This window comes from Lytechinus pictus, chromosome 13 (genome assembly GCF_037042905.1).
Source record: "Lytechinus pictus isolate F3 Inbred chromosome 13, Lp3.0, whole genome shotgun sequence".
NCBI classification, from domain to species: domain Eukaryota; kingdom Metazoa; phylum Echinodermata; class Echinoidea; order Temnopleuroida; family Toxopneustidae; genus Lytechinus; species Lytechinus pictus.
In genome coordinates this window covers 24,432,509-24,449,145 of record NC_087257.1, presented here as the reverse complement: position 1 = coordinate 24,449,145, position 16,637 = coordinate 24,432,509, and the positions used below count along the sequence as shown (strand labels likewise).

The 16,637-nt window shown below is 41.7% G+C and overlaps 1 protein-coding gene across 1 annotated transcript; it reads right to left on the bottom strand.

Moving 5' to 3' along the window:
• Positions 1-5,014: 5,014 nt before the first annotated feature.
• LOC129274282 (uncharacterized) lies at positions 5,015-6,334 on the bottom strand. The gene is made up of 2 exons (XM_054911118.2): positions 6,125-6,334; positions 5,015-5,779 (listed from the first exon to the last, which is right to left on the bottom strand). Exons 1-2 carry the CDS (start codon positions 6,332-6,334, stop codon positions 5,015-5,017), a joined length of 975 nt encoding a protein of 324 aa, XP_054767093.2.
• Between the last annotated feature and the right edge of the window lie 10,303 nt (positions 6,335-16,637).

Here is a 16,637-nt window from a genome sequence, read left to right as displayed (position 1 = left end):
ACAGAGCCGACAAGGTAGCGAGGGCGCGCCTGAGACTTGGTGCGATCACCACGAAGATAGACAAGGTCGCCGACCTCAATGCCAACTTCACCCGGAAGGAGGCCGGACGGGGCCTTTGCACGTTCACTGTGGGGGTGGTTAGCCATATGCTGGTGATGCTGGCTGGCGATGAGTTCTTCGTCAGAAATGGGAATCTGGGCATGGGAGAACTGGTCGCGTTGAGTCCATATCTCACGCGCTGACAGGCCTCGCTAACGAAGACAGCTGTTTAGGCCGGCCGTGGCCAGAGACAACGTCAAAGGAGAGAGGGGCTCGCCGCGAGGAGCATGGTGGAGCAGCTCGTCCTCAAGCTTGCGTATGGCCTTCTCAGCAACCGGGTTCTTATTGGCATTCTTGGGGCGGCCGAGCTCAATAAATATGCCAAGCGAAGCAAGCTGGTGGTCATCACGTAAGGAGGAAAAACCAGGGGCAGCATGGGGGCCATCGAGTAGATGAAGCTCAACACATAGACGAATCAGAGCTTCATGAAGAGTATCCCGGCGCTCATCGGCAATTAGGCAAGTAGCAGTGTATGCGGATACAGATTCACGGAGCACAAGGATCAACTGCTTTGCCCGCTTAAGAACATCTGCTGCGAAGTTAACACCGACAACTTCAGGGGGATCACCAGAGGACTGAGCAGCCATTGGAGAGGAAGCAGTGCGGAGTGAAGCACACTGGTGGCATCGATCAGTGACCTGCTTGATGGCGTGATCCATATCCAGGGCGAAGAAGTGCCTGTTGACAGCAGATTTGAGCTGACTCTGTGTTGGGTGATCAAGTTGGAGGTGAATGGATGTGAGGATACCAGCAAGGACGTTTCGAGGCACGATAACGCATTCACGTGGGGAAAGGAGGGGAAATTCTCTACGCACCACAAGGAGACCATCACGTGCTATTGTGGCACCACAAAGATACCGCTTGACATCCTTGATGTCAGTCAACTTCTTGGATGGACGTGTCCCCTGATGGAGGTGGGCATGTGTGCGTCGAAGATCAGAACATTCAGTCTGGATGCTGTGCCAGGCAGACCGTGACGTGAAGGGGAGTTTCTCTCGGCCAGCAAGGACTTCACTCGATGTGATCCGATGGACGACGGAATCTTCGGTTGTGTGGAGGAACAAGCAAATCTGACACGAGGAATCAGCACAAGGAGCAGCATTACGACTAGCAAAGTCAGATGGGACGTTAACAGCACCAGCCAGGTGCTGGATGGAACACTGATACCTACTGACATTGGAGAGGAAGGTATACACCCGAGGACTTGCAGAGAACACACCACGACACAACTTCTCAAAGGCTTGGACACAGGGTTTGCTATCTGTGAGAATACATGAGCGGTGACGGGATTGAACCATATATGGGCCGAAATGAGTGCAAGCAGCCGAGATAGACAGGGCTTCGACTTCACAGGGTAACCATGTGATCTGCCGCCCGCGCAGTTTTGCACTGTAAAATCCAGCCAGATGAGGCTTGCCAGCCCTGGTAACGTACATCGTAGAGCCAATTCCATGGTTCCGGACAGCGCCATCCGTGACGATCCAAATCTGATCAGATGGATGGGGGAGTGTAATTGTACGAGGAGAGGATAGGGCATCTCGACAAGCTTGAAAGGCATCCCGTAAGTCATCAGACCAGTCAATGCGGTCAGAAGAAGAACGGCCAGCAACAACAGCATCTAAGGGGCTGAGCAACACAGCACAATGAGGAACAACTCGTGAAATCATCTTGTAGGCACCAATGAATGATCTCAAACCCTTGACAGTCTTGGGTAGGTCACAAGAGGCCAGGGACGCGACACGGTGTGGGCTAGAGCGAAGAGTGCCCTGAGACCAGATCCAACCAAGAACGCCAGTTGATTTGGGGCAAACGACTGTCTTCTTAGGGGAAAGGCGAAGTCCAGCAGAACGGAGAGCATGTAAGACACGAGTCCAATTATCCAAGAGCTCATTGGGGGTATTCCCCCCACAGAACAAGTCATCGGCCAATTTGACAACCACACCTTCGTGTAACAAATCACCAAGGACACGGCACATCAGCTCCTCAAGGGCTGTCTCTGATCCAGGCATTCCCATTGCTGACCTAGTGTATACCCTTACTCCGCGAAATGGGGTTGCCACGCCACAATATTTCATTGAGGCCTTTGCAAGGGGGATCTGATAAAAGGCACTGATAAGGTCTGAGGTAATAAGGTACCGCCATTGACCAATATACCGAAGGGTCGAGTCAACGTCAGGTAAAAGGGATGGTTGTGGTTTGGAGTAACGTCCAACATCGGCAAAGGCTGTTACGAGTCTAAAACCACCATTGGGTTTCTTTACCAAGAAAGAAGGATTGAGGTACTCTACAGTAATGCCCACATCCTCTGGGCGGGCAAACACACCGACTTGTTCCAACTCATCGAATTTGTTTTGAAGTTCACCGAAGGATGGGTGGGCATACATGGGCAAGCGGCCCTTCCGCTGAGGAGGCTGGACCGGACCCATGTTCACCACCGCTTCAAATGACCAGCAGAACCATTGTAACCCTTGAATGCAGGATCGAACACGTCATCAAACTCAGAATGGAGCATGGCAAAGTCCTGTCGTAAGCTAGGAGAGAGAGGATGCTATCCGGATCTAATGAGATAGCATCGGAGTGTTTAATATCTCTAGGCACGGAGGGCCGTGGCTTGACCGGCTCAGGTACAAGTGGGCAAGATTTAGTTTACTCATTAACATACACGGGCCTAACAAAAAGGCTCGTTCTTGCGGAGAAGACGAGGCTCATCCGAGAGATTTGGGATACGAACTTTGCCTGCTACACTCGATATGATACAGGGATCAGGCCATGACTGGCGAGCGCTGGAAGGGACTTTCGAACTGACAACACGGGGTTCGAGGGCAACAGTCTCATGGGATGACAAATCAACAGGAAGTGTCAATTCAACAAAATCACCAGGCCATAGGACGGTGGACTGCGGAGGGGCACGAAGGACATGTGCCCGACGAACAGCATGTGACTTCTTTTTAGACAAGGGCTTAGAGCCTTAAGTAATCACTAAGTCATCGCCGATGCATATTTGGCGTTTGGCAGGCCGAACAGACATCATTGAGTTCCATAAAGGGAGTCCCAGCGAGAACTTCAACATCCAACTCATGAACAACAAGGCCCTCAAAAACAAGTTGCTGAGATTCACGTGAGAAGGTGAGGCATGTTTCTCCTACTACTTCCAAGGGAGACACACCATCCGCCTGATGTGCAGACTGCGAACTAGGCTTTATTTCACCGCCAAGGGCTTGCACAGTTGCGGCACGAATCATGTTACCTGTGGCACCACTGTCCACCGTAATACGGGTGGTATGGTGCCCAAAAAAAGGCATCAAAATACGGAGACTGGCGAATCTGTACTCGCAGGGCAGAAGTTTGAGAATGCTGAGGATTCTCATCTGTGGGGCTGACAGCTGATGGAGCTCGTTCAGGCTCCCCGGAATCACTGTTGTCGTCAAAGTTCTCGTCTTCAAAGATATTGGCGACTTGTCGGGCTTTGGCTTTGAAGCGACGATCTTGTTCTGGCAAATATGTACACTTGCTAAGGTAATGAGTATCAGACCAGCGAACCTCGCGGCAAAGAGGGCAGTATTTGTGAGGACGTGGTTTTATCGGAATACTGTGGTTTCGTAGTGCGGCGTGGTTGAGCCTGAGTGGGAAACTTGCTCATGCGTCCCTTCCGCTGAGGGAAAGAGGCATTAGCACGCATAGCACGAGAGTTTTCGGTGGAGTGAATCTCATCGAGCAGGCTGTTGAGGGCTTGAGAGATGAGAGAGATCGAGCGCGTAGCTCAGTGCCATACCTCTGCTTTACCAGATGAGGGAGATCAGCATGGATCAATTGTAACCATTGGAGGACTATGAAATTCTCAAGTGTAGGAGTCATCTCTTCATCTTCAGAAATCATTTCACCATGGTGAGATATACCACCATTAACCTTAAGGAGATTATCGTCAACGAAGGCAAGGATTCTTTGATACAAATCCTCCGGGCGTTCATCCGCCTCTAGCTTGATATCGCAAAAATCAAAGAAGTGGGCACCACTGCTTTGAAAGCCATAATGTAGCCTGATTTTGCCCCAAATATCACCTAGTGAACTAAAATCACGAATGATAGAATTGCGCGATATTATCGGGCAGTAATTCGCAATTTGCCCAAGCATTAGCTCCAACATGCTCGCTTTCTGTTGGGCGGACCTCCTGGTCTCTGACGGCCCGGAAAGTGGGTCACTAGACATACCACGTAGTGGGTAATGTTTGGTTTTCTTAAGCCACGTGAAATCGGCACCTAAGAATATGGCAAAATTGGGATCGAGAGTGAGGTTGTAAATCAAATTCTGCTTCCAATCCTCAAAAGATGTAACGGATTCGTTGTTGGTGAGACACCATTGTTTGGGTGCTCTGGGGGTAGCCATAGTTTTACTGACACGTAACTGGATAGATGGGACTATGATAGATCTACCGTACCGTTATGCCAAGCCGTGTTTGTGAGTGAAAGTTAGTACACTTACCCCAACAAGCTAGAGCTGGATGCCTGACTGCTAGGAAAGCACGAAAACCGTTTGGCAGTGAAAAGGCTAGGATCCGTTTCCACCACCACGAAAGAACAAACAAGTCGACAGACAAGGCGTACAATTTGAACTCTTTATTCAACACGACCCGCGGCAGGTAGGAGATGCTACCGAAGTGCTTACAAAGCACGCAAAACAGTAAAAACACTTCAACAAGCCAAAGCGACCACAAGGTGGCGCTACTACATAAAATAAGCAACACACAATTAATGGCGCAGAGAGTTCTTTGGTTGTACTTTGTCAGGAAGGGCATTTTTCTCTGTTCTTGAGCCCATCGTGCGTCACGGAACTAGAACTCCCTATTAATCAACATCCGTTCATCAAGATACAAAGTAATGGTAGACTCATCACTGAGTTCAACATGCAGTCAATTTTCCTAGATGTCGTCCATAGTGAGGTTGATGGTAGAGACGGATCGATTGGTTACGGCGGTTGTCGGATCTGATGTCACTTGGGACGAGTTCTGGAATTCATCCTTTCGACACCCTAGTCTCACAAAGCCAGCGCGTAGCTGTGCTCTGAAATCAGTAAGACGCAACCAGATTATGACCGGGTTCAGTATGCCGTTCATGCTTACCAACACGTCGCCAATATCGAAAAGTACATCCATGAACCATTGTTCTTCGAACTGAGCCTGATGCTTGTTTGCAATGAGAGAGTAGATGTACCCCACCACAAGAAAGAAACCCATGATGATCCAGCACGTGCCAGTGCTTGCGACCACAAGGGCAAAGGTCATGAGTACTTTCTTGCTGTTTTTCGCACGTCGCTGGAGCGCTGCGTCATTGAGTACGACGTTTTCCGAGATCTGGGCGATCTTTTTGTAAATGAGGATGTAACATATGGCCGTGATGAAGAGAGATGCCATTACGATACACGGAGATACAAAATACAGAAGAGTGTGTGATACAGCTTTGCTAAATCCACGAAGAATAAAATACACCGCCGGCACAATTATCCAAACGACCATACAGACAGTTATAGATCGCCTGGCAGTGACGATGCGACGGCTTCCGAGAGCGTCAATGCGAAGGATGATGAGACGCTCGAAGGCGATGGCGAGTGTACTTAGTATCGATATGACCAAACCAGTCACAAACAGACATTCAATCCATGATTCAGCTCCCATTTCAAATGAAATCTGTATCAGAATGAGAAAACATAAGGATTCCATATTAACTATGTACGTAGGCCTACTATTTTTCAGTCTGTACATCATCATTTAATTATCGATGATTATCAACAGCGCTTTTTTATTATTATCAACATATTCCACCGCATCCACACTCTGACTTATACCTATTCTTTCCCCGAAACACACAACAGTCCCAATTGCCTATACCGTTCATCTCCTCCCAACAGCTCACATACACACATCATTTACACACACACACACACCCTCACACCCCACATACACACACACACACACGATGCATAATCATCATCTGATAAACATATCATACTAATTAACAAGTCTACATCTCACCTCGGGAATCTCATACAAGTTGGAGATGAACATTGAAACAGCTGAGATGCAATCTGCGAGAGCCATGTTGAAAGTGAAGATATGCTGTTTCTTCCTTAGCACCTTGTTCAGACAGATTGCACACACGGTGGCAAAGTTGATCAAGGTGCCCGAACAAGTGAACACGAGCATAGCAGCATGATAGATGTATGTTCTCAATGTATCCGCCATTCTTAAAGATTTAAATCGGCAAAAATATATTTTATGTTATTCAAGCCCAATCTCATCCTAGCTCCCGATTATGTTAAGGTTGAAACTATCATTTAGTTGACAGAAACATCAACAAGAAAATGATTATTCTGTTTCAAAGTCTGGGGACTAATCAACTGAGCAACACCCCCCAAAAAGGGTTGGAGATACAAGACGATTATTCACTAAATCTCAACACAATGCATAATTATGAAGGCATGCAAGTTTTGACAGCACATCATTTAGGCTAATCTATTTCTTGGAACATGAGCCTCACTGAAAAGGACACATACTCAGGGCCTATACTACCATGACTACCTCAATCTTAACTGCAGAAGAATCTTTACATCTTCAACCTCTTCAGTTCAGTTAAATCTTTCCACATGTTTTTTCTTTAGAGTGAATCAGAAAGAAACGTTTCTCTGTTTGTTTTTCCTTTACAGATTTAAAACAACCCCCCCCCCAAAAAAAAATAATAATAATAAAATCAACGGGACATAAACAAATAATGGGAAAACAGAAAACTTACTTTGTAAGATCAATATTTTTGGGAATTCAATTCGTGCGAGAGTAGTCCATCGGTATCGAAATGAGAATGTAATAAAACCCTCAAAATCTCGCTTCCGACACTAGTCGTGTTTCCATCAAGTTCTCCTAAGCGTCTAATGTAAAATCAAGTGTTGGTATGACAGCGAACATCAGACATGTCAGATGCACATTGGATTTACTCGCTGTTTTGTCTTGTTGGTCGGTGTCAGTTATGAACTTGAGATGAAATTAAAACAAACTTGTCATTCACCCAGTTACGAAGAAAAGGGATAAAGGACTAAAAGGACTGATCGTGCTAACGGGTTTACAATACATCCACTACATCTCTAACATGTCATAAGCGAGGTTGTCCACGCAGGGAGTGACATGGAATGATTCGTATAATAATAATAGACATAACTTTGGATAGTGCTGGTGAATGGGCGCCATTTTTGTAGAGGCACACGAACGCACATTATTTTACATGACAGGAAGAGAAGGTCGCGATCCTGTAGTAGGAATAGAACCTTTTAGAGACACACGTTTTCTCTCTGAAATCAAGATCAATTAGATTTTAAAAAAGAATGGCAGCTTTTTAGACATGTTCCCCTCTCCCTTTCTCTTTCTGTCTATCTATCCCTCTCTCCCTTCTCTCACAGGCCTATAACATTATTACCATACACGTTACAAACAAGCGCATGCATTGAACATTTCATAAACTGGATACAAATAAGAATGACATAACATCTGAAAATTTCGATTATTTGCACAAAATGAAGCAGTCGATTACATTGCACACTTACAATCTATTTTGTATTCTATAACATGAAATATATAATAATGTAATTTTTTTTCTCTAATTATGTCAGAATTGCAAAAATAGCTAAATCAAAACTTCGAGGGGGACTTAGTTCATGGGTAGGGCAACCATACCTCCCCCAGTACATTGACCATGTCCATGAGTTAAGTTAGGACATCGAGATTAGATCTGTTCTGTTGTAAGGACACTTCCAAAGACAAAAAAAACATCTGTTTCCCCCTGATCTAATTTGACACAAGATCCACATATCCACTAATGTCAAGAATTTAACCTTTAGGTTTAGTTTGACTTTCAAATAAAACACTTTGCGCTGATCAGCTATCTTCTTTTCAGATTCAGATTCGACTGCCCAGATGTCAGAAGTAACATGGTTCCACGAGTCAATGTTCCATGTAGTTCAAGTCGTGCATCATGACCATAAACGATGTTGATGGTAGAGACAAAAGGGAGCTTTTGCATCGCGATGTACGGAAGATTAAAGAACAGCTGGGAAGTCTTTGTAGAAAATTGGTGAACCGGAACAGAAGGTGCCTAGGACGTTTCGGAGCTGACGAAAAGTTACAAATATTAATGTCATTTGTCCAGAGCCAAGGACTAAACTGCTGTTTTGATTCACAATTTTCGACAAAGAGTTCTTTGTTGTACTTTGTCATAAAGGGCATTTGACAATTTTTCTCTGTTCTTGAGTCCATCGTGCGTCACGGAGTGAAAACTCTATAATAATCAATATCCGGCGTCCATTCGGTCTTATAACTGTTAGTTTCGCGCGCACTCAAAATCTTGAGCCCTAAATTAAATTATGCTTATGTACAAATTCGTTAATAGATACAGTATTCAAACATTAGTGAGCTATATTTATGTACGTGTTCGTCACAGGTCTAGATACAAAAAAGGGGTAGGCTCATCACTGAGTTCATTGTGCAGTCAATTTGCCTCGATGTCGTCCATAGTGATGTTGATGGTAGAGACGTATCGATTGGTTACGGCGGAAGTCGAGTTCTGAGATTTATACGTTCGACACCCTAGTCTCTCAAAGCCAGCGCGTAGTTGTGCTCTGAAATCAGTAAGACGCAACCAGATAATGACAGGGTTCAGTATGCCGTTTATGCTTACCAACACGTGGGCAATATCGGTTGTCACCTCGAACCAAAGAGTTTCCAATTTTTGCTGATAATTAATGAGGTAGATATACTGCACCAGAAGAACGCAGCACATGATGATCCAGCACACACTTGTGCTTGCGACCACAAGGGCAAAGGTCACGAGTACTTTCTTGCTGTTTTTCGCACGTCGCTGGAGCGCTGCGTCGTTGAGTCCGACGTTTTCAGATATCCTGGCGATCGTTTTGTAGATGACGATGTAACATATGGCCGTGATGACGAGAGATGCTATTATGATACACGGAGATATAAAATAAAGAAGAGTGCAAGATACAGCCTCTCTGCTAAATCCATGAAGAAGAAAATATACTGCGGACACAACTATCCAAACGACCATACAGACAGCTATAGATCGCCTGGCAGTGACGATGCGACGGCTTCCGAGAGCGTCAATGCGGAGGATGATGAGACGCTCGAAAGCGATGGCGAGTGTAATTAGTATCGATATGACCAAACCAGTCACAAAAAGACATTCAATCCACGAGTCAGCTCCCATTTCAAATGAAATCTGTATTAGAATGAGAAAACATAAGGATTCCATATATTTACTATGCAGGCCTACTATTTTTCATTCTGCACATTACCACAACATCCACACTCTGACTTAAACCTATTCTTTTCCCCGAAACACACAACAGTCCTAATTGCCTATACCCTCCATCCCTCCCAACAACCCACACCCTCACATACTCACACACGCACTTCATTTACACACATACGTTTCATCATCATTATATGATAAGCATAATGCTAATTAACAAGCGTACATCTCACCTCGGGAAACTTAAACAAGTTGGAGATGAACATTTCGGCAGCTGAGATGCAATCTGCGAGAGCCAAGCTAAAAATGAAGATATTCTGTTCCTTCCTTAACGTATTGTTCAGTAAGATGGCACACACGGTGGCTAGGTTGATCAAGGTGCCCGAACAAGTGAACACGAGCATAGAAGCATGATAGATATATGCTCTCAATGGATCTGCCATGATTCTTAAAGGTTTAAATCGGCAAAATTATATTTGAGGTTAATCCAGACCAATCTTTAAATAAAAATATCACCCTAACTCCCGATTATGTTAAGGTTGAAACTATCATTTAGTTGTCAGAAACATCAACAAGAAAATGATTATTCTGTTTCAAAGTCCGGAGACTAATCAACTGAGCCACAACGCAAAAAAAGGTTGAAATACAAGACGATTATTCACTATATCTCAACAAAATGCAAAATTATGAAGGCATGCAATTGTTGACAGCACATCATGTAATCTAATCTATTTCTTGGAAAATGAGCCTGACTGAAAAGGACACATACTCCGGGCTTATACTACCATGACTACCTCAATCTTAACTGCAGAAAAATCTATACATATTCCACCTATTCAAGTAAGTTATATCTTTCCACACATTTTTCTTTAGAGTGAATTAGAAAGAAACGTTTCTCTGTTTGTTTTTCCTTTACAGATTTTAAACAAACCAAAAAAAAAATAATAAAATCAACGGGACATGAACAAATAATGGGAAAATAGAATACTTACTTTGTAAGGTCAATATTTTGGGAATTCGATTTGTGCGAGAGTAGTCCAATCGGTATCGAAATAAGAATGTAATAAAACCCTCAAAATCTCTCTTCCGACACTAATCGTGTTTCCATCAAGTTCTCCCACGCGTCTAATGTAAAATCAAGTTTTGGTATGACAACGAACTTCAGATGCACGTTGGATTTACTCGCTATTTGGTCTTGTTGGTCAGTGTCAGTAATGAACTCGAGATGCCGTTCGAGATGAAACTAAAAACTTTTCATTCATCCTAGTTACGAAGAAAAAGGACAAAAGGATTAAAAGTACTGATCGTGCTAACGGGTTTACAATACATCCACTACATTTCTAACCTAACCTGTCATAAGCGAGGTTATCCACGCAGGGAGTGACATGAAAATAATTCGTGTAGACCTAACTTTGGATAGTACTGGTGAATGGGCGCTCTTTTTCTACAGTCGAGGCACACGAACGCACATTATTTTAACATGACAGGAAAAGATGATCGCGATCATAGAACCGTTTTATGGACGCACGTTTTCTCTCTGAAATCAAGATCAATGAGATAGAAAAAAAATTGGCAGCTTTTAAGACATGTTTCCCCTCTGTCTATCTATCCCTCTCTCCTTCTCTCACAGGCCTATGAAATTATAACCATACACATCGCAAACAAGTGTATGCACTGAAATTTTTTTATAAACTGGGTATAGATAAGAATGACATAAGGTCTTCAGTCGGTCGGCAAGCCCTGAAAAAAGTAGCTTCTTTTATCCAAGTGATATTCATGACTAGAGGGTTTTTGCATTGTTAATGAGCTTGGTGAAGACGAAAACACCGCTTTTTATTCGGCCATTGCTGCTCTAAATATTGATAAAATTTCATGTTTTTGGTATTTTTATAAAGAAGAAAAACCATTCTTTCAGGTCATGTGTCTGGATTTTTGAAAAGATTTTGTAACATAGGTGAAACTTTTGATCTAAAACATGAAATAAAATAATTATTTTCATGCAACAAAACTTGTTGTTTTTACACTTAATTTCTAGTTGGGCCCAATTAATTTTTTAAATTATGATAAAGCTGAAGATCTAAGCTTTAATATGATATAATGTGTATAAGAAGATGTATCTTAGATGGGTCAGCAGCCAGCTTTTCATAGGCCAAGTACATTTAGCAGTTTAAAAACGAGAATACTGCGCTCTGATTGGTCATAGAGACCACACACCCACATAGGCGGATCCAGGGGGGGCCGAGGGGCCCGGGGCCCTCCCTATTGGCGGAGAAAAAAAGGAAAAAGGGGGGGGGGAGAAAGAAAAAAAGTAAAAGAAAAGAAAAGAGAGGAGAGGAGAAAAAAGAAGAGGAAAGATAAGATGAGGAAGACGAGTGAAATAAAATAAGATGAGGGGAAGACTTGGGAAGTCGATATACAAAAAATATTTCAGCTCGGAAATCGAACTTTCATTATTTTGTTTAATTTTTTAAAAGAGCTCTGTATAAAGTGTCATATTAACAATTTTGCTCGCGCTGTTCAATTGCCAGGTACCTTTTATTTTCGAGTATTCCATAAAGTTCTCAAAATTTCCCCATTCAGGTCTGATTGTCAAAAAGTATCAGCTGGCGCTGCTCGCTCGCATTTTGATTGGTGAGTTATGTATAATGATCTCAATATAAATTTTAAAAAAATTACTTGAAATGCCCATTTCATGACAGTTTATCAAAAATTTCGGCTCCGATTTGCGCTGGCATTAATTGTTAAAAATATATATCAACTCATGCATCCTATTCATATTTTCAAAAATGCTTAAAATATCCAGTTTTCAGGCCATAATATTAACAGATTTTGCGTTATCATTATGCCTATTAGATTAACAAATAAGATATTGATTTAATAATCAAATTGCCCCTTTGTTCAGAATGGAATTTCGACAAGTTTCACTCGCGCTTGGGAAGAGGAATATGAAGATAGTCATCATTTCAATATGATGCAAAATGTCCTTAGAATGTCCCGGTCCTATATGTCAAAACTCAAAGTAATAATAATGAAAAATATCAGGGGCCCCAACTCATAATTTCGCCATTATGGCAACTACCATGGTAACATTGATTGTGATTGGCTGCTGAGCCCTGTTGCCATGGTAATTGACATAATGGCAAAGTTACACAGTTGTAACTCTTTATGAAACGGACCCCAGCTCTTTATTAAGAGCGATCCATGAATTAACCCTTTTTTCAGATCGAAATATCAAGTATATAAAGCTCGCGCTTCGCGTTCGCTTTATTGATTTTTATGACAACAGATGTATTTAGAATGCCTAGATTTTAGGTCTAAATCTGAAACACGTGCGCGCATGTTTATTCAGAAATGCAAATTGTTCTTCTCTTTCTATATCATTATCCAGTTTCAGATAACATTAAAAAAAAAATTATGTTCGTGCTTTGTGCTCGCCTTATTAATGTAGGAAGATCCCCTATTACTAATAGTTTTCATGATTTACAAAACATGAAAAGAGTGTCCCGTTTTTAGGTCTAAATCTCGAAATTTTCCGCTAGCGCTTCGCGCTCGCATCAATTGTTTAAATATATAGATATCCCGTTTAAGTTACAAAAAGTGCTTAGAATTTCCATTCTTTTGATAGAAATGTCAAAAAATTTTATCTCGCGCTTCGCGCTCGCATTATTTGATTGTTGAAATATATAACGTCTTCATGGCTTACTGCAAGCAGTCCTTAACAGGTTCCTTTTCGATCAGTTCAAAATGAAGGAATAAAAATATTATGCTCGCGCTTTGCGCTCGAATTATTATTGTAAGGAAAATCCCCAATTACTCATCCTTTTCATGATTTACAAAACATGAAAAGAGTGTCTAATTTTTAGGTCTGAATCTCGAAATTTTCAGCTCGCATCAATTGTTTAAATATAAAGCTATCCTTTTTAAGCTATAAAAAGTGCTTAAAATTTCCATTCTTTAGGTAGAAATGTCAAAAATTTTCAGCTCGCGCTTCGCGCTCGCATTATTTGATTGTTGAAATAAGCAACGTCTTCATGGCTAACTGAAAGCAGTCATTAACAGGTTCCTATTCGATCAGTTAAAAACGTGTATTAAAATTTCTGCTCGCGCTTCGCGTTTGTAGTAATTATTTAGTTGCATACACATCTTTTTCAGGATAACAAACATTGCCCAGAATGTTAAAATTTTTGGACAAAATACATAAAATATCAACAACAAAAACATCTCGCGCTTCGCGCTCGCATTATAAATAAGGATTATGTGCTATATGTTTATGTTGATTTATAAGAATAAAGCTAAGAAGTGACTATTAGGACTACCCCTTCAAAGGATCAAACAAAAATCATCTTCGAGCGGGCGATCGGAAAAATATGGCTGAAAACAATTCCGGGCCCCTCCCCTATTGGCGAAGGCTGGATCAGCCCCTGCACCCACGCAAATTCCAATGTTCCCACACTGGGCCTCTGCAAGGTCACACACACCATGTGGTAATCTCTTCAAATTACCCGCGCTTGTTGTTTTGAAAACACTTTTCAACCAATCACAACTCTGGATTTTATGCTATTCAGAAATTTCAGAAATCTCGTCTTGCATTTTGGTGGAAAAAGCTGGCTGCTGACCCATCTAAAAGGTGCCACATATCAAGAGTGACATTGTAAGAAAGTATAGAGTTTGAGCTTTTGGATGAAATAAATAATGTTTGTGCCTAAAACACAGAATTTTGCACAATTTGCAAGAGAAAAAAGAGGAAGAAAATTCCGTTTGAGACATCTTTTTATGCCTAAAATTCACTTATTTATCAAAATATTTTATTCAAAAGAATTAATTAGTATTAAAGAATAACGTTTACCCTTTCATATGGTACAAAAATAATCAATTTTACCCAAGGAGAAAGTGGTTAAATTCTTTGAGAAACAAAGTCTCACATTTCACGAGATTTTGCAGGGACATGAATTCAGCCACGAGAGGACTTGGATAAACCTTGCTCATTTGCTCATTAACACAGGGGCGTGCAGACTGACTGCTTAGATTTTGATTATTCACACAAAATGAGGCAATCGATTACATTGCACACTCACAATCTAAATTTATTTTGTATTTCATAACATGAAATATCAAATGATTCAATGTTTTTCTCCAATAATGTCAAACGAGGTAAAACAGCAAAATCAACATTTCGAGGGAGGTGTGACAAAGTTCCTGGGTCGGGCAACAAGACCCCCCCCCCCCTCCAGTGCATAGCCATAGACTACGAGTTAAAATGGGGCATCGAGAATTGATCGTATCTTTTTCTCTTGTAAGGACACTTCCAAAGAAAAAAACCCAATTATTATCTGTTTCCCCTGATCAAATATGACACAGGATCCACGTATCCACTAATGTCTCGAATTCAACCTTCAGGTTTAGCTTGAATTTCAACATAAAACACTTACGGCTGATTTGAACTCATCAGCGTTCTTTTTTCAGATTCAGATTCGACTGTTTAGATGTCAGAAGTGACATGTTCCACTAACCCACACACACACACACACACACACACACACCCTCATTTACACTCACCTTCACACACTTTCAGCATCTATCGTACTAATTAATAAGTCTACATCTCACCTCGGGAAACTTATACAAGCTGGAGATGAACATTGCGACATCTGAGATGCATCTGAGATGCAATCTGCGATAACCTTGTTGATAGTGAAGATTATATGCTGTTCCTTCCTTAACGCCTTGTTAAGGAAGATTGGTACACACGGTCGCTAGGATGATCAAGATGCCCAAAGACGAGAACAGCATAGCAGCATGATAGATGTATGTTCTCAATGGATCGGCCATTCTTAAAGGTTTAATCTGCAAAAATATATTTGAGGTTGTTTCAGCCCAATTTTTATTTAAAAAAAAAAATCACCCTAACTCCCGATTGAAATCGGCAAAATATATCTAAAGTTAATTCGAACCTTTGTTTGAATTACCCTAACTTCCTTCAAGGTCGAAACTATCATTCATCTGTCAGAAATCACCACCAACAAAATAATTATGATATAATATAGCTGGATATATAAAGCGTTTTTTGCCACAGGATACAAAGCGCAACCCCATCTTCAGCTCGAGCGACCACTTTTATCAAAGGTGCTCAGTGTATTCAAGGAATCAATCGTACCGAGTACCCATTTACAACACCTGCGTCGTGTGCGGCACAGTGTAGATCAATTTCATGCTGAAGGACATCACGCCATGACTGGGATTCGAACCCATGACCCTCTGTTTTAAAGTCAAGAGACTAATCCACTGAGCCACAGCGCTCCACTAAACAAAACAAAACACAAAAAAAGGTAGAAGCCACAAGAGGATTAATCACTATATCTCAACAATATGCATGATCATGAAGGCATGCAATCTCTGACTGTACATCAGTAGGCTTACTCCTTTCTTGGAAAAGTAGCCTTACTGAAAATGACCTATGCTACCATGTCTAACTCCATCTAAGCTGCGGAAGAATGTTATTTTACATATTCCACCCATTCGATTAATTTTCTAAATATCTTTCCACACATATCTTTTAGAATGAATCTGAAAAACACGTTTTCTATGTTTACTCTTTTCCTTTACAGATTTAAACATAATAATCAAATAAACGGCCTGAACGGGACATGAACAAATATATAGACAATGAGGAAACGGAATAGTTACCTTGCAAGAGCGATGAATTTGGAATTCAATCCATGCTATTATATTTCTATCGATATCAAAATGAGAATATAAGAGAACTCTTTCTTATATCAATCGTGTTTCCATCAAAGAGTCCAGTGTAATACCAAAAAAATATGTGTGGAAAGATATTTAGAAAATTAATCGAATCGGTGAAATATTATGTAAATTAATATTCTTCCGCAGCTTAGATGGAGTTAGACATGGGTAGTATTGGTCATTTTCAGTAAGGCTCATTTTCCAAAAAAGAAGTAAGCCTACATGATGTACAGTCAAAGATTGCATGCCTTTTTAGTCATGCATTTTTGTTCAGATATAGCGGAATAGTGATTAGTCCTCTTGTGGCTCCTACCTTTTTTGTGTTTTGTTTTGTTTAGTGGAGCGTTGTGGCTCAGTGGATTAGTCTCTTGACTTTAAAACAGAGGGTCGTGGGTTCGAATCCCAGTCATGGCGTGATGTCCTTCAGCATGAAATTGAACAAATATATTTAATGTAGACAATGAGGAAACAAAATACTTACCTTCCAAGAGCGAA

Coding starts and splice junctions, on each gene's coding strand:
- LOC129274282 (XM_054911118.2), bottom strand. CDS start 6,334: ATGGCGGATACATTGAGAACATACATCTATCATGCTGCTATGCTCGTG. Junction 5,780..6,124: donor ACTTGTATGAGATTCCCGAG/GTGAGATGTAGA, acceptor ATTCTGATACAG/ATTTCATTTGAAATGGGAGC.